The 18,133-nt window shown below is 47.4% G+C and overlaps 2 protein-coding genes across 19 annotated transcripts in view; both read right to left on the bottom strand.

Annotated features, from left to right (window-relative positions):
- Positions 1-918, bottom strand: part of eif4g3a (eukaryotic translation initiation factor 4 gamma, 3a) — a 35,620-nt gene extending 34,702 nt beyond the window's left edge. For 10 of the 14 annotated variants that reach the window (XM_040204809.2, XM_040204812.2, XM_040204813.2 and 7 more), the window contains exon 1: positions 284-908. In XM_040204809.2, coding sequence (XP_040060743.2) covers positions 284-447 — 164 coding nt within the window. In that variant the 5' untranslated portion in view covers positions 448-908. Of the gene's footprint in view, positions 1-283 lie in introns of all 14 variants that reach the window. The other 4 variants (XM_040204816.2, XM_078092814.1, XM_040204818.2 and 1 more) reach the window with 2 other exon arrangements.
- A 534-nt stretch (positions 919-1,452) lies between these two features.
- On the bottom strand, positions 1,453-18,119 carry ece1 (endothelin converting enzyme 1). 5 transcript variants are annotated; one of them, XM_078092817.1, is made up of 19 exons: positions 17,979-18,119; positions 12,042-12,128; positions 10,440-10,578; positions 8,680-8,892; positions 8,464-8,588; positions 8,196-8,342; positions 7,885-7,950; positions 7,473-7,661; positions 7,164-7,306; positions 6,576-6,690; positions 4,524-4,634; positions 4,337-4,435; positions 4,113-4,190; positions 3,918-4,021; positions 3,574-3,684; positions 3,402-3,469; positions 3,114-3,304; positions 2,562-2,657; positions 1,453-2,408 (listed from the first exon to the last, which is right to left on the bottom strand). In XM_078092817.1, the coding sequence occupies exons 2-19, from the start codon at positions 12,126-12,128 to the stop codon at positions 2,232-2,234; spliced, it is 2,259 nt and encodes a 752-aa protein (XP_077948943.1). In that variant the 5' UTR covers positions 17,979-18,119; the 3' UTR covers positions 1,453-2,231. The 5 variants fall into 5 exon arrangements, with proteins under 5 accessions (XP_077948943.1, XP_077948941.1, XP_077948942.1 ...); XM_078092815.1 differs by lacking the exon at positions 17,979-18,119 and adding an exon at positions 17,360-17,689; XM_078092816.1 differs by lacking the exon at positions 17,979-18,119 and adding an exon at positions 15,179-15,393.
- Between the last annotated feature and the right edge of the window lie 14 nt (positions 18,120-18,133).

The raw sequence follows: 18,133 nt of genomic DNA, 5'->3' as shown, positions 1-18,133 counted from the left end.
AAGTGAATATGCAGCGCAGAGCGAACTCCCGAGAAACCCAACTGACATTTCCGTTAGCTCGGGCAACCGGCGTGATAAGCTAACGTTAGCATACTTAGCTAGCTAATTGTCCCCTCCCCTCCCAGCTCCCTCCAAACGAAACGACCCCCCCTCCTCCTCCCCTCTACGCCCCACCAAACCCCTGTTACCTACCAAGCAACGGTGTGCGGTACCGTCTTCCACGGGAGAGAAATGCATTAACATCACAAACCGTTTTCCACGTTTCCCCGAGTCAAAAGGATACTGAGGCGGCGGCACAGCGCCGGGCTGAGGAGCTGTTGGGGCTCCCGGCGGTAGAGACACGGAGGTCAGGGTAGCCCGCAGTTGGCTCGACGGAGAGGGGCCACTTCCAGGTCCGCTAACTGCGACAGCGGCGGGTTTGGGCACCACTTTCGGTGGCAAACTCATCGCAAAAAAAAAAAAAACAACAACAAATAAAAACTATACCTTAATAAATACCGATACAAACGACGCCTAGCTTGGAGGCATGGAGCAAGCGTAGCAGATTCTTGAAGCAGGCCCCAAATCCCTTTAACGAACCGGGATAACGACGCTCGAATAGCAACACAAACGTCTTTTTTTCATGGAAAGTCGCTGTTCGGATCAGGGGTGCTATTCATGGGGACGGTGGGAGGTTTAGCCTCCCTCGTCCGTCCGGAACCTCAGCGGATCCGGCTCGGTTTCGTTTCCTCCGAAGATCAATAATTCGCCGCGATCTTCAATCCCCTCTCGGCGATCTACCTTTTCTTCTCGGCGCGTATGTTTTCTATCATTTTTTTTCTCACAGAGATGAGAGACTTCGCCAACATGGCGTTGCGGCCGCTTCCAGCAGTCCGGGCAGGACAGATGATTCGGCAACTCTCGGCAACCTACGGATACGCTCGGCCAATCAAAGGACCTACGATCCATGCCTACGATCGGATAGAGAACCGCGCATGGTTCATGTTTTTAGAATAGTTTTTTCGTGTTTGTGTATGTATATAATAAGATATATATTTTTTCTTCTTCATTTTTTTTAATCATTTCTGGATATCAAAGTCCTTAATTCAGTAAATCGTATTAAAGTCCAGAAATTTAAAAAATGCTATTGGCAAATCTCAACAGATCGAGAAGCAAGACATTCAAACTAAATATTTGAATCGCATCTAATTGCCATGATGTAGTATTTTCGATGATTCCATAAATCCTGGTCTGTTTTCTGCACCAGCTGCAGTACTTCCCCGTTGATTTGTGTCATGTTAGCGCCATCTATCGATCTTCTGCCCGCTTCGCATCGTAAAGTCATCCAGGCAATGTCCCATTTATTTCTCCACTATCGGATAAAGAGATGAAGGTGAAACAACGGGCTGGGCCAGCCGCACGTCTCCGTACGACAACGCACAAGATCGTGAACAAATGGAGGAGACAAAAAAATGGTTTTAAGACTGGTTTTACTATACAAAATAATTTGTGACAAACTCTTACTCACAAAAACAGGTATGGCACATCATAGGTTGGCCTATGACCACGTTCTGGATGAAAAAATAGTTTGCATTTTAAAACGTTATTGCTGTGAATGTCTTAATTCCTCCATTTTGTGTCTGATTTGCTTTGCTTTTCCATTACAGAAATTAAGCCACGGCAACGGGACACAAATATCAAATATCACATCCATATCTCTATAAAACATAAGAGTTAGACCGAAAGGTACGCAAAGTGTTAAATATTGCAATGGTTCAAGTACAACTTGAGTATTAAAACGCACATTATTTAAAACTGTCTATATATTTTCATCAGGTTAAAAATTTGTGACCCCGAATAAAATACAATAAGAAATTGAAATGGGAGAATTCCCACGCACAGTGGAGAAGAAAAGAAAAAAGAACACATGCACGACTTTGTGACCGGCAACTTCACGAAATTGGAGAGTGATTCTCCAATTTTTTACACAATTTGCTGGGTTTCCAGTGCCCGTTCATAGTTCTACATTTAACTTCAGAAGTTGGGGAAAGCAGTTTTCTCAACCAACAATCCTTGAGGAGAAGCACTGAACATTGAAATCCTCCAGTCAGAGCAGGCAAATGTCGTCCTGAAAGCAGTGGCACGGCAGTAAGAGTTTCAGTGGTTCTTCCGTCACTCTGGAGAGAGTCTGTCAATGTGTTCGCCCCCAAACGTCCGTTTCGCTCCTCGCTGATTAACAGCGACGCGGCGAATCACCAGAGCTCGCACTTGTGCTTCGGGTTCATGGGGGCGTCTGCTTTGCAGCCAAAGTGCTTTGAGAAGTCTTGTGAATTGGAGATGGTGCCGATGACTCGAAACCTGGACGGGCTGTGAGGATCCGTGATGACGCCCTCGTGTGAGCTTTCGGGCGTCCTGACTGAGCACCATACCTGCGGGGATCATACATGATGAATAGACACACAATAGTGGGGATTAGTTTAAGAATTATGAGGGTATTTCCGGAGAGACTAAATTGTTTTCCTCACGCATTATGATTCATTCTGTTTTTATTATGGAGAAAGTTGAACATGAGAGGTGCAAACCTGTGCGAATCCTACAAAAAAGAGCTGGTGGTTGGTCATTCCCAGGGCAGGTAGTGAGGCCTCCTCGCCATTCTTTTCGATCCAGTTCACATAGGCCTTCAAAGCAACAAATGATCATGTTACACACACACACACATGCACTGTTTTGGCTTGTGTTAAAGTGCATCATGATGTATGAGGGAGGGGGGGGGGGGGAATAGGAGATCCACTTTGTGTTATTTCCCCAGTGGTTCCCTAATACTTGCATTTGATTTGCTCATCTGCTTCCCAGCTCGTGACCTTTTACATTACATGGAAAGAATGTGTGCATGGGAAGAAGTAACCAGAGGCTGACAAGGCCACTCGGAACCACCACCTGTTGCGTTTCCAGGCTTCGCTGCGAACCAACACAAGCGGCTTTTTCCAAAACAGATGAATGGATGTGACCCCCCGCGACGGCCTGGAAGAATAAACTAATCCGCGGGATTAACGTCCGATCCGCGCGATCGTCTCCTGACCTTCTAGACTGTCCGATCTGCCAACGTAGCCCCCCCACACACACATTCTGCCCACCTTGTAGGCGGCCTTGAGGCCACCGTTGTCGGCGATGTTCTCTCCCAGGGTGTGCTTCCCATTCAGGGGCTCCTGGTTGATGCTGTAATTGCCGTACTGCTCCACCATGCACTGCGTCTGCTGCTTGAAGGCCTCCACCGAAGAGTTCTTCCACCAGGGACGCAGGTTTCCATCCTTGTCGTATTCCCTCCCTTCGGTTTGAAGTGGGGTGCAACCATTTGTTCTCGGGCCACGTCAATCATTTTGTAACAGAGGAATAATTCTATGTGACATCCTGTGCCAACCAACCTTGGTCATCGAAAGCGTGAGTCAGTTCATGTCCCATGACGACTCCGATTCCACCGAAGTTAAGAGCTCTGCAAGTCATGAAAGAGGACACATTTTGAAAGCGGTTGTAAAATCCACATTTTTTTTTTTTATAGTTCCCCTGCAAATTGTGAAAACCTGAAGCGAGACCTACTTGGGCCAGGAGCGGCTGTAAAACGGAGCCTGAAGGATTCCCGCCGGCAGAACCATCTCATTCTTGGTCGGGTTGTAATACGCGTTCACGGTCGGAGGCGTCATGCTCCACCTGAAAAAACAAACGCCACACGGAAAACACCAAATTCAGAGCATCGCCGCTGACTGCAGATCAAGTTTGAAAGGCATGGGAGCCCCGGTCCGTCCCCTCCCCCCTCAGACTAATTGGAGACAGGGAATCGGTTCAGCGGAGAGAAGTCGTTTCCCTGGGAACAATTGTGGATGGCAGCGGCATTCTGCCGAGTCAGTGTGATGGGAATGTGCCAGCTCGAGGGTCAAACTCACTGGTTTCTGTTGGGAGTTTTCCTCAGCTGGTCCGCGGTCACTCTGGCCGAGAAGTTGTAGTACTGCATGACGTTCTGGAAGTAGAGCTCGGAGACCACCTCAAACTGAAGGGGAGAGGAGAATCAACGAGTTCAATGTTTCGGTGAGAATAAAGGGAGACGGGAGGGTCGGTTATTCGCTTCCACGTTTACTCACATCATTAAACACTTTGTCCAGCTTTGTGGCGTTCATGATGAACTCCGGATAGCCAACCATGTTGTATATAGCATCTGCCTGTGACAAATAAAACAAAATGAAAACTGTAAAAGACCCATTTTCACACCAGGTGGCAGTGCTGTATTTCTGAGGCCGTCGACGCGTCCCCGCAGCGGCAGCAGGAAACCCTCCCGGGAAAGAAACACACAGCATCTTTGTCCCACCTTTTCTTTTGCTGCTTTTTTTGTCTCCGAGTCCATCCACCTGACATTCCTCAGGCTGTCCTCAAATGCCCATTTAATGTCGCCGACCATCTCTTCCGCCTGAAGCACAGACGAGACAAAAGGCGGTCAGAGACACAGCGCCTCGCGCTGCGGGAGCGGCCCCCTTTTGTCGCTTGTGTGCGCTTACAATGGCCTTGCTGTCCTCGGCGAAGGTGGCTTTGACGAACATGGCTCCCAGGGCGAAGCCCAGGGCGCTGTCCGTGTCGCTGACGCACAGCTTCCAGCGCGGCGTGCAGCTCTGCGAAGTCGACACATCGAGACATGTTCAGGAAAGACGCATCTTCACTTGTTAGGAGAACGAAAAATCTGGTTGGAAAGGGATCTTCTTTCGGTGGGTCACATTTTCTTAAACTCATTTTGTCCCCTGCGGTTAATGAAGGTGGGTGACGTGTGTACGTGGGGGCAACTGCAGCAAAGTCACAATCAGATCCGTTTTCCACGAAAAGGACGTAAGCGGTTCTTTGAATCGGCAACGGACGGAGCGACTAAGACCGTCTCTATTACCTTAGAATTCGAATAACGGATTCTTGGATGATAAGCGAAGTACAGTAAATCTTGATGGTAAACATTCCCACTAAAGACGAAAGCCAGATGTTTGGGGTGGGGGGGGGGTGGGGGGGGTCCAGGCGGAATGGACCTTGAGACATTGTTGGTGTTTCTGCTAAGACAACACAGTCCACTTCCAGGCCGCTATTCCTCCTGCAAAGCCCTGAGATGGTTTGGCCAATCTGCTTCTTGCCCCGCTGCATGCTGGGATAGGTGACCCCCACAACTCTGAACATTTGTCCGGCGCTCTTTATTGGTTTGGTTGTTGGTTTTAAGAAATACATATTTAAGACATAAATGCATCAACTATATCAGCATGGCATTTGGGATATACACAATACATCAAATTTAAACTATAACAATTGACTTTAATCAAATGAAGTAGAACACTGAGGCCTTCATTTTCTCAAAGATTCATCTAGAAGAAAATGAGAGACAATGGCTGATCCTTTAGAAATGTGTGACCTCTAAACTCAGTAATTTTGAGACGAAGCCCAGCTGTTATATATATTTTCATTTTTCCAAGTATTTGTGTGTTAAGTACACATCCCCATACAAAACATACTTCACCTCATGTGAAGTATTTCACACAGGCTATTTTTTAAATATTATTATTGAGGTATCCAATAAGATTTATGCCATACGGTCCACATATCTACTTACATCCATCTACCTTCAAACAATGACTTTACATCTCAACCCTCTCTCTCACAAAACCAGCTAATTCGTTGGCCGCATGTGGGAAAAAACGCCCGTGTATGACTGATGAGTTATTATCAGGTGAGAGGAAGGACAAGGACAAACACGGTTGCAGTGAGGAAGTGAATAGTGTTCGGAGCAAGCGACAAAAAAAAGGTTGTAAAACGAGACGGAAAAAGAGCTCTCACGCAAAAGACAGACGAACAAAGAGACACCACAGAGACAGCTTGTTATTGCAGCTTGACCCCGGGCGAAAACAAGGCCGAGGGAACAGGGTTTTGTTCAGATAAGGGCGCAGAAGCTCGCTGAGATGGTACAACGCGTTCCTACTTCTATCCACCGTACACTTAAGACAGGACATGTGTCACCGTCTGTGGTTTTCGGTCCATATTTCCTCACTTATCTGTAGCAGCGTGGCTCTGCACACCGAGGCGCAAGCCCTCAGGTATTTATCATGCCGACAGAAAACCAGGTTAGGATCACGTTTGTCCAGAGGACAAATGTCGCTGTGCACAGCAGATTTCCTCTTTTAAAGCTCTCACCGGGAACATGGAAACCAGGTTTCCCGGATACTTAAAAATAAAGGAGGCAGGTTGTCGGATTTTTCTACGGCTCTTTACACAATACACGAAAAATGTGGCTCTCCTGTCGGTGCCCATTTTCACGTGTTTGCATTCAGTTGAATAAACGAATCATCTTTGTTTAAACAAGAGGTCAAGTGAAAAAAGCTCTTTGAAACAGGCTGTTTGGCTTTGGGCCATTTCCTCTGACAGTATATCCCAATGTCTGAAAAGGCCAAAAAGGAGGAAGAGAACGAACAGCACCGTGAAGATCCAGTTCACGAACATGCCAAAAATACATTACCCGGATGGGCCTGCTTAATCCCACCTGTGTGTTTGAATCTATCAGCGCCTTGCTGGATTCCATCACTCACCTTCTTTGTTCCGTACATGACCTCAAGGAAGCGCTGCTCCGCGTCCTGGAACCGTTGGTCCAAAATGGACCCCATCTTCCTCACCACCTTCATTATCATAAAGTTGTTGAGTAGGCTGGGGGGGAAAAAAAGCAACATTTTTATGTATTAAACGTGCACACTGATTTATTGCCATACAAAAATGGGTCCAATATTTGCTTTGGAAAAAAATCTAACAAAAATCCGTAGAAAATGTACGTAGTTTTGTCTCACCAACACACTGATTGAGTCATTTTCAAAATGCTAAACATGGCTTTTAGCTGTGTTATCATCTAACGTATCCAAAGAAAATATGAATGTGCGCTTTTAAACCGTCCCGACAGCGTTCACAACACTGTCAGACTGGCTGCCGACCGTCCATCAGTACGACCATGCCCCCGAAAGGAGATAAGGAACCCAAGAGTGGTGTCTTCTTACGAGACGAGGAAGCATCACCGTTTGAAACCACCGGATGAGCTTCTAACAAGTGATTGTTGTGAAAGAGGGTCTTTGGCTCGACACTTGTGTTGCTCAAAGTGTGAACATATCAAGCATTAAAGAGAATCTGACCTTTTATTTGTCTTAGTTATGAGGTCAGAAACCTGCTGCAGGTATTCTTTGGCATAAACCACCACCGGCTCCGACTGGTTGAGCGGCACGGGGGCAAACACCTCTGTGAGATACGGCATCCAGTCCACAGCTGGAATCAGAGTCTGCGAGGACGCAGACAAAACACACACACACACACACATAAACACACACGCTGAGGGATGAACACAACGGTGAACAGTTCCTTTTACATTTTCACCGATTACAGCTTTTCACTTGCAGTCACGACTAAAAGCGTCACAGGCTTCGTTCGTCCGGCGGGGCTCCTACCGTCAGGTCCTTGGCCTCCATCTTATTGTAGATGAGCTCTTCGTCTCGTCTCTCCTCCTGGGGGACCGTGATGTTGGCCAGGTTAGTTTCAAAGTCCACGATCTCGGCCATCAGCGTCCGAGACGTCTCTTGGGCGCCGCCCAGGAGAACCCCCAACTCCGTCAGGAAGTTGAGGTACGCCGTCAGATACTGTGGGCGAGGGTGGTGTCAGGGAGACAAAGTGTGCGCGTGCGTGTTAAGACTGACCACTAAACGAGCAGATATGCAGTTTGTCTTCCCCTGTAGGAACAATATTTCTCCTTTAATATTTATTGACTTTCTTTGCAAACATCAGCAGCCAGACTTCGGGTATCATTGTAACAGAAATTCATCTACTTTTAGAGACTAGACGTGACGAAAGCGCACTTTTTACCTTTTCATTTGCCGTTTGGTTGAGGTAGTAATCCCGGGAAGGAAGCCCCAAGCTGGACTGATCCACCTAGAGTCAAGACAAACGCCAGATGACCTCAGCCTCCGTTTCAACTCTCACAAACAACCTTTTTGTTTCCGTCCCCGCCGTTGCCAGCGAGCGCGGGCTAAAAGTGGAAGCTTGCTGACGAGACCGTACTCTGTGCCATCGCTTACGCTCTCCGGCTGTGTGGGACCGAGACACCCGAGATAACGAGGGCATTGTCCCCCCCGAGGGAAGCCCGCCAATGAGCGTTGGATCTTAGCTCCGCTCACCTGGATGATGTTACTGTTGGAGTTTTTGGAGTCGGTGCTGACGAACACGGTGAAGAAAGGCGAGGTGTGATAGTTGGCCGACACCATACGCAACACTTCCTGGAAGTTGTTCTTGTCCCAGGGTCCCGTCAGGGCCCATCCTCCTATCTGAAACGGGCAGCGTTTAGGCAGGCGCTCAAGCGACTCGAATGCTTTCTCTGAACAGAAACGAAAGGATCGAAGCGCTGAAGTGCGTCTGATGTGTGACGGCTTCGGGGAGTCGGCGTACCTGGCTGATCAGCTCCTGCAGCGGCTTGGCCCCCAACTCCTCAATCTTGACCTCGTTCATGCAGGCCTGATAGTACCGCTGGGCCTTTTCCTCGGCTTTACTCAGACCTTTCATCGACGTGTTTTCTGCCCCCCCCAGATAAAAACACGCGTTTAACTGGGTGCACAAAGCATGGGGGGGGCCACGCGCGCGCCGACTCAAAACAAGGAGTCTTACCCAGTAAATGCTTCATCGCAAGAATGTTGTGCTCCCACAGGTCGCTGAAAGGTCCCCAGCGGGACTTGCCCTCGGGGAGGGGGTTTTTCTTCACCCAGCCCCCGCAGGCATAGTTGTAGAAGTCGTGGCAGGGGTCGACGGATCGGTCCAGGGCTCTCATCACCGCGCTGGCCACATTAATGCACGGCTCGGTCAGGCACAGGCCCGGGTGAGCTGCAGGACAAGATTTACTTTTTATTTTTAATAGTAGTTAAGGGGTTAATAGTAGTTCATTAACATTTGTTTGCCTGTTATGTTGTTCAAATGTGTTCTAACTGTGTCGTATGTGTTTCATTAAAAAAGTACAGATGATGATAAAAGGAAAATTGCAAAAAAAAAGTATAAAAGTTGAAAAAAATGGTGTTAGTAGGTATTTACTGCTTATGTACACATAGCTACGCACAAATCTATATTAGATGAACTCTTAAAATGCCTCTCCGGAACAAATTTGAAGTCACTCTTGAAACCCTTGACCTTTGAACAGTAGAGCACATCCGAATACATACATACATGTATGAATGCGCGTTTCAGAGCATCTGGAAACTGTTATTTTTTAAGAAGTAACCATCAAGACAAACAGCCCAAAGGGAATATCTGTCTAAATGAAAATCCTTCATAAATCCTTCTCCGAAACGCAAGGCTTGATGAGCTGGTCTTTGTGGGGCGGCGTGTCACACGCAAACTATTCACGACTGATTATGTTGATGTCCGACTACTACAGACGAGATGCACGAAGGCTCCCTGGTACAGCGTGAAGTAATTCTCAATTCTTTAAAATTAAACTTTTGAGGTGTACTCAACTGGCCTTATCTGCATTTTTCGGGACGAATGTTTAAAAGGACTACGGAGTGTTTAGAGGACTCGGAGTGCTTGTATAACTCATCATCTAGAATACTCCACACTGTAAAGACCTCGAACATCTGCCCATATAAGGCTTGAAACGGGAAGGAGACCAAGTGACGGGCAGTGATGAGGTTAGCACCCCTCGGAGGATTCATCCTCGCTCCTTTGGCTATTTCAAAGTGTGGTCTGACATGCGGTTCTGAATGGGAGGAAGTGGTATTAGGTTTTTCCCGTGGCAAGTTTGAGGAAACTTGCACGGATGAGACGCCTTTTTCCATAATGAACAGGCTCAAGGGAGAGATTGGGAGTTGTTTTTAGGCAGCTTAGCTGAAGGTGTGGCTTTGGTGTATGAAAGATATGAACCACATATACTGTATTAAATGGGCAAAGCTCCTGCAGTTTTTAGGCCGGGTGGATTCAGGAGAGAAATCCTGAGCACCTTGTGAAAGAATGTAGACTGACCTTTTTGTTTAACAGTAGCTTTATAGACACAACCTCTTTTTTTTATCATTATCAACAGTAAGGTCAGGTATAATAGAAAAGGGTTCGGGTCGGCACTTTTTTGCAGAGCGTTAAGACGAAACCGCTGTCACGTCTGCACAGTAATCGTCAAGCTACAGCCAGTAGCCAGTTAGCTTAGCGTAGCATAAAGATTCTCAACAACAACTGCAATTATTCATTCTGAGCTCAACTGCTAGTTTTATATTTGGTAAACCCGTGAGAGAGTGCGTCTAACTGTTCCTCTTAGTCGTTCTCCTTTACTCTTTCCTTTTGAAATGTTGCTGATTACTTTGATTTGACCAAACACTTTAAAAGCGGTTCCCCTGTCCGGTGCGCGTCGCCGTAGCGTTTAGGCTCAAACAGAAGGTCAAACTCACTCTGTTTGTAAAGGGCGCCGGTTGCGATGAGAGATATGAAGAGGCCCAAAGAGACGAAGCAGACCACGAGCAGCAGCCTCCTCTCCCTCTGCGTCCGGTCCGACCAGCACGAAGGGCCGCGGCCGGGCAGAAGCGTCACCTGCACGCACGTCCACGTCAAACAACGCCATTTTAGAGCGGGTTAACATCTTCAAAAGGCTTATACGCGACTCTCCAAATGACCCCCCCCCAAAAAAAACACAGATGACAGGTTAGTTTTCAAAGCACAGTGGCGTCTCTATGGCAACGCCTTCAACCCTCCCTCGCAGAAAAGGTTGGGCGTTCTTCTATTGTTCCCTCACTTCTAGTTTAACAAGGAGAAGGACATTTTTTACTTTGGCCTTCAACTGGGAGAAGAAAAATAATCCCGTTGAGCCACATCTGCTTTGTTGAGGTTCACCTGTTAAAGGAAAACTGAGAGCAGCAAAAGAGTGAAGAGCAGAATCCAGTTAATAGATATTCTGCTACAAAGCTCATGAGAACAAAAATACACATGAATTAATGAGTCAGTTGCAGGAAAGTCAGTGGCTGAATTTCTCTTGAATCGCTCATGCAGAGGTTCTTTAACCAGCTGACCTGGTTGCCTGCATGTTATTCTTGTTTCATTAGTTGATGCCAGGGGGGGTTTATTTCCTACTCTATTTCCATTTAGCGCTGCGAGTGTCCCCTCTGTGAACAAATGCCTGACCTTGGACCTCGCGCACATCCTGTGGAAATCAAATACCGCTGAAGTGTGTATATAAGGATCCAATTTACTACAATCAGCGGAGATGAGAGTTCAGCAGTCATACTTAATGTGGCTTAATCGAATGCCAAAGCCACGGTGGGGTGTTGGTTTGAACCTTATCTGAGTTTCTGAGTGGAACTGAAAACATCCAGTGCACTTTCCAGCATGAGCTCATCGAACGCCACCTTTTTCGAGCGTCTAAACTCCGGCGAAATGATAGAGACCGAATGGTGTCAAAGGACGAAATCCAAGCACAGTTTGAGCTCTTCAGGTAAACCTTTGGTCAGAACAAAGTATGTGAGGAATGAGCGCACTGATGGATCGCAGCTGCAGAGGTGGAAGAAAAGATCCAAATCTAAAGTGGTTTGCGTCCCTGTGATGTCATCACAACACTTTTGTGAAAGAGATTGTAATCTCAAGGGGAATTCCCCAACGAATAAATCTTAACTAATGATTATTGAGGTTCAGTAATAACAGATGTTCACCGTTGTTCTCCATCCACCTGCTAACCCCAGCTAGCAGGATTGAACCAATGCACGTTCTCTGCTCTACTACCTCCACGCAAGCATCTGCGTAGCCTCTGCAATATTTTCTAGTTTATGAGCAGGCATTAAATCTTAAGTCTCACCTTTGGAGGAATGTTGAACCAATGCTGCACAACGATTTTCCCATTTTTACTCAAACTGGTTTCCTCATGGCATGAACTGGGATTAAATTAGTGGACTTTTAAAGAGAAGTTTGTGAAACTTTAAAAGTTCTCATCCTTCGACGCAGGTTCCTGTGTAATAATGCGGCACAGTAATCCGTCCTTACAACCCGACGTCGTGCATGTTTACCTGCATGGGTGACGATGGGTAGATGTCGTCACTGGTGGAGTCCACCAGGTCCTCCTCATCCAATGTGGCTCTCTTATACGATGACATCTGAAAAGTCAAATTGAGAAAAGACTCTCTCAGCGCTTCCATGTTGCTTTTGGTCGCTCCGGCGACACCTCTCACGGCCCCTATGGCGTCCGACAGATACCCCCCTCCTCTCCGGTGCCAAACATCATAACACACTCCAGAACGTCCTCATAAAAGTGTCTCCTCGTGGCTTCCTTCTTCCTATTTGAAACGGTGTTGTGCCTCTTCCTGGGCAAACTTTTTTTTTTTTTTTTAATTTCCTGGACTTCCTGCTCAGCCCAGTCTATGAAAACACGACGCGCAGGACAACGTAACTGCTGGAAAACAGGAAGGGGAGCTGACTCGAGCAACTTAACGTGACTGAGTCGTAGTGTGGGGCAGGGAATCGCCCCACACTACGACACGTGTGCGTGTGTGTGTGTGTGTGTGTGTGTGCGGGAGAGAGAGAAAGAGAGAGAGAGAGAGAGCATTCCCCAATGTGGTTTTACTTAGATTTGGGGAGGGAGCTTCACAATTGTAGTTCACACCCAGTGTCTTTTTCTATAGGACGCGACCGTCGGGGGAGGAGCCCGTAAACAACGTCCTCCTCCTCCTCCTCCCCCCACGGCGTGCTTGTAGTCGCTGCCCGTGGCAACCGTTACCTGATAGGCGGCCTCACCCCTCACCCACACGGCCACAGACACTGAACACGAGCCCTGCGTGTAACGAGCAAACCCTTTACAGAAAGAGAGAGTCGACACATAACGCGCATTCTCTACTCCATAAAGCATGTTTTCATATCAAATATCAATGTACACCTTTAGATATACGGTTTGTCTCTTCAGGTATATACAGTATATATATATATATATGTACACACATATGCATAGGTATACGTATACATGTATTGGTTATTTTCATAGTGTTCAAAAAGGAAACACATTTTCTTGAATAAACAGCTGATTTTATATGATTCATCTACAAGTTAACTCACTCACTTACTTCTGATTAAAAGATACCGAATGCTATTTTAACAGACCCCTGTAGTTGAGACTGAAGGCTCTGCAGAAACACATTTGCATGTGGTTTTTCCTCTGCAGGGGTGCATCGCCGAAAAGGGGAATGATTAACCGCACAAGGGCCGCGCACAGTGGGACTCACTTCAGAAGGAACATGCGCCGAGGGCGAGACACACCAGCGACTGATTCTACATGTTTACGCTGGAGAGGACAGATTAGATCTTCTCCTAAACACGTCCAGGAGGGAAAGCAGGCGCCGATCTTTGCTTTATTTCCCGCTCGTTTCACGCTTGTTGCGCGTAAACATGTCACAGCAGGAAACGCAGCCAATGTTTTCACCGCAAGAGTTCCGTGGAATTCCAAGCAAACCAGATTCCTGTAAACAGTCGTGTCGGTTTTGAGAAAGGGAACCGAGGAAAACCAGGCAGGACCCTCCCCCTGTTAGTGTGATGTTAAACTGCGTTAAACCCAGCACACCCGGCCGGCCAGGTCCCATTATCGGCTTATAGAAGGACCGCTGGGGCAAACGATGGGAGGGCTAAAGTGATGAGGGACGCAGGGAGACGGACAGGACGGGGGAGGAGGGGTAAGAGGGCACCAATTGTTGTTTGGGATACTTTCAATTACATAAATGGCTGCGATTGACCTACAGCTGGAAGCAGAAAAGAGCCTAATGGGGATATCGACCCCTCTCTCTCGCCACACACACACACACACACACACACACACACACTGAAGCACAGCTGTTGAGACCCAATGAGACCCAAAGATGGACTGGAATGACCAGGGGTCCCTTAAACCTCTAAACCTCTAAACATCTGGGTAACTGCCGGAGACACGTTAACTAGAAGCGGACGTAGTCACAGCAAAGTCACCCGTTGGATCGCAGACTGCTATTTGGAGGCTTTTTGTCAACAGGGGCGACGCGATGCAGCAGAGCAAGACATTTTAAAAGAGCACTCGTGCTAATCCTGTTTAGCTTTGTGGAAAAGTATTTAAATTGCTTTAAATCAGGTGTGACTGGATGATGCTGATCGGGTCGGGTTTCACCACCGTATAAAACGACCTGCGGTGACCTCGACGGGAATTACAGGCTCATGAAACGTTATAACAACAAACCAGACCGATGGCATTCAGCGGCTCTTGTAGGTTTATTGACAACGAGACGGTTTCCAAACACAACGACTCGCCATCCAATCCCCAAAAGAACGCAGTTCTCACGGAACTCTGCAAATGACACAAAATGTTCGACAAAAAAACGTTTTTTTTTTCCAATGTGTGATTTTGAGAGTGATTTAGAGATTTGTGATAGTTTCCAGCATTCAACATCCAATCTGTGTGAATAATAGCACTAATGGGAATGATATCGTGCACTTTGTGAGCCGTTAAACTGATTTGTTTTGTGTGTATGAATGTTCGACGTGGCCTTTACTGTTGAGCCGCTATCTCCTCCTAGAGATCCCCTTTCCTGCCGACACAGAAATGCCTCTCTGTGGGTCTTTTAGGAAAACAAGAGCTGCTTTATGATTCACTCAAACTGAATTCCACAGCACAAAAGTATTATACGCAAAAAAAAGTGGCAGAGCGCAACACACACACACGCGCGCGCATTCCTCTGTGTTTTTCAACACTTTCCGGCATTGCGGCCGGTGCAGATGTGCGCGCACACGTTGCCACACAGGTCCCTCCCGCCTGCCCTTTCCCGGAGTCGAGTCGCTTCAGTGACAACACTTCCTTCCCTTCGCTGTTCATGATATCTGGTGACTAATATCGGCCTCGTTCTCGTCACAGACATTAATTATGACAGCCATCATCACAGTCTTCGTGGAGAGGCCAGATGTCTCCCCAAACGACGCCGGCCTCCGAGCGCGTCAGTAGCCAAAACCGGACCGATCGCTTGTAGTGCAGGGGAGGGGGGGGGGGGGGGGGCATTCCTCCAAGAATAACCGGAGCCTCAGCGGGTTCTGCAAAGAAAGAAAAAAGAGGCGGCAAGACGCCAAAAGGTGCCGGGACTCGAGCCAAAGGAAGGAGGCTGCAGGTGATTCGCGGTAAAACAAAAAAAAAGGTTTTCACCTGCACGCACGTCCGCGCCAGTTTGCGCCGCCACGCTGAGCAAGCGGGTTCAGAAGCACGCAGGAACAGCAGTCAACTCCACGCATGGAACAGTGATGTGAGAAGAGAACCCGGCGCTGACCTCTGTGATTAGAGTCGCGTTTCCGTCCCACTTCTGCTTTGACTTCCTCTTCAGGCTCAAAGCAAATCACTTCAGCAATTCTTTTTTTTTTTTTTTATCTCATGAATCACAAAAAATGAGAACGCTTCCTGAAAATCCGAGTATTTACCATTACAACAAACAAGGTGAAGCAGGCCCAGCTCGTCACACCGTCATCCCACCTGCAGGGAAACTGGTCCCACATGTTGGGTTATTATGCAAGAGGCTGTTTACTGCAGGCCGCCGTGTTCTGCCCTTGACCCGTTACGCGAGGCCACCGCTCTGACCGCGTCACATGCAAAAGAGCCACGGCGCTGCGACACCACGCAAAGACATTCCCAAGCGCTTTATCTCTTCTTCTGGGTTCCTGCCTGAAGACCACAGATAAGACGAAGCGGCCTCAGGCTCCGGCTCCTGACCTTCCGACGTCACGGCGGCGCTGCACCCGAGAAAACACCCTGATAATAAAGTGTTGACAAATCCCCCCCCCCCCCCCCCCCCCACCCACAAACTCTGAAGTAGGAACTGTTACACTAAGCCGAGGCGACGTCAAGCGGAATGGTAGCACTTTAGGGTTTATTTTTAGTCGTGCACGTGCGCCGTTGCCTTGAAGAACAACAACAACAACAACAAATGAGAAAGAGCATTTGCACTCGCGTGGTAATTGGTGTGCAGGCTTGCAGCTCTGAAATTCTTCCGATTCCCGGCCGACGGGACTCGAAGGGATTCTTCCCCCTGCGGCACGTTTCAGGTATTCTGACGCATGTGCGACGATCAAATATCGCCCAGTCGGCTCCGGGAATCACCGTCGCACACGCAAGACCTACGAGCCCCTCACTAGGACCGTGAAAGAGACTTTACACGCTGCGTTTAAATTCCTATAATCAAACTGGGCTTTTTATGTCCCCTAAAATGTCACCTAAGAGCTCCTGTATGTCGGGGTTTGAATGGAGTGGAGGTGGCAGCTTGCTTTCCATGAGACATTAGAGATAAAAGGAGGTCACCTGCTCCTGCGGTTGTTATGGCGCCCTGCAGAACTCTTGCGATGGCACCTAGTTAATGAATAACCCGTAATGTTTTTAAACCAATCAATCAATCTCCCGGCCTTCAGATGGCTCAGTTATTGATCTGCGTGTTTCATGCTTTAGCGGTGAATTAAAGAAAAGGTTTGAATTTGCAGGCCCACATTTTGCCACTTCCACATGTAACACAAAGCGGGGGTTGTCTTCAATTGATGCGGCGTGCGAGGACACAAAATGTCTGCCTGTGACAACAAGAGACTTCATGATTTACTCAGCTGACTTTAAAGTGACGCAATCCATATTTTGGCAATAAATTGGCTTTATTAAAGACACAGTAGCACCGCGTGTTTCCAAAAAGCTGCCCTGATTTGGCCTTTTCTCTAATGCGGCGGTTTACGTTCAGCGCTGTTCTTCGCATAAACAGATTTTTGATTTATGATCTTTCATGACGTTGCTTACAATCTCCTCTCCAAGACCCCAGATCATAAAAATCCAAGCAAACATGTGGAGTGAAAGTAAATGTTATTTGTTGTTCCATTAAATCAAGGAACTCTACTGAGGACACAGACTCATTATGGTGAATAATAATAGGATGTACAGGGTGTATTGAATAAGGAGAAGATGTATTTGCATTGCGGGTAAACAGTGTAATAATGAGATGTTTCCTGGTTGGATGGTAGAAGTCATTTGATGGCCACTTAAAACACAAACAGCAGATTTCTTGTGAAACCTTGTGGGTGTTTTTGAAAAAAAAAAAAAATCATTTTAAATTGTTACAACCAGGGAAAATAATTCTTAAGATGACAAATAAATTAAAGTGTATTTCAAGCCAACGTAACATACTTGGTAATTATATAATATATGTAAACACATAATTACATTAGTTAGAGACGACACAGTTCCTACGCAAATACAGTCACCAAAACATCATGAAACTAACCACGAAGTGAACGCGTGATTTAAAAAAAAAAGAGAAGTGATGTGACCCGATTAATCGGTTTCTGATTGTTTTTTTCTCACCGTGCTCTGCGTCGTGTCCGCCGCCGCTCACCGGGGGACCGAGTGCCTTCTGACCGGGCGACCGAGTGCCTTCTGACCGGGCGACCGAGTGCCTTCTTACCGGGGGACCGAGAGGCTTCTGCTCGGGGGACCAAGAGCCTTCCGCCCGGGGGACCGAGTGCGTTCTAGCCGGGGGACTGAGAACCTTCCGGCAAGGGGAACCGAGTGCCTTGTGACCGGGGAACCAAGAGCCTTGTGACCGGGGGACCGAGAGCGATGCCTCGGCTGAACCGACCAAAGAGATGCGCCTAACTGTCAAGATAGTCCCCCCCCCTTTCCCCCCTCCGCCCCTCCGCCCCCTCGACACCCACCTTCGGGAACTTTGCGACCCCGGAAATCAACTCACACTTGCGTCAGAAGTTAAATCAGATAGAAAAACAAATTTCTCAGGACATCCTGTGGTTAAAGCCCGATGAAAATGAAATATTGCAGATTTATTTCTGAGCTTTCTTTTTTTCGCCGTCCAAATGCGCACATTCAGGAATCCACGTGGATCCCTTATGGATCCCTAGAGACTACAATAAAGCACAGCCCCATAGAATAAATACAGTCATACATATGAATGAATAAATGAACTGACCGGCAGAAATCGAAGCGCTCACATGAGTAATGCTGATTATTCGTACCAGGTTATAGTTCTCTGTACTCTACATTAAAACGTGTTACACACCACGTGTGTCCATCGACCATAATGTGCAATATGTTTTTTTTATTTTATTGTTTCGTTCGGTTGAA

The sequence above is a fragment of the Gasterosteus aculeatus genome, chromosome 17, assembly GCF_964276395.1.
Source record: "Gasterosteus aculeatus chromosome 17, fGasAcu3.hap1.1, whole genome shotgun sequence".
In the NCBI taxonomy this organism is placed as follows: domain Eukaryota; kingdom Metazoa; phylum Chordata; class Actinopteri; order Perciformes; family Gasterosteidae; genus Gasterosteus; species Gasterosteus aculeatus.
This window is presented reverse-complemented; position numbering and strand designations above follow the sequence as displayed.

Excerpts from the sequence above, each read along its gene's own strand:
- ece1 (XM_040204825.2), bottom strand. The coding sequence starts at position 12,170 with ATGGAAGCGCTGAGAGAGTCTTTTCTCAATTTGACTTTTCAGATGTCA. Across the intron at positions 8,343-8,463 it reads TGCAGGAGCTGATCAGCCAG|ATAGGAGGATGGGCCCTGAC; the intron begins GTACGCCGACTC and ends TGCCCGTTTCAG. Across the intron at positions 3,305-3,401 it reads TCACGCTTTCGATGACCAAG|GGAGGGAATACGACAAGGAT; the intron begins GTTGGTTGGCAC and ends TTCAAACCGAAG.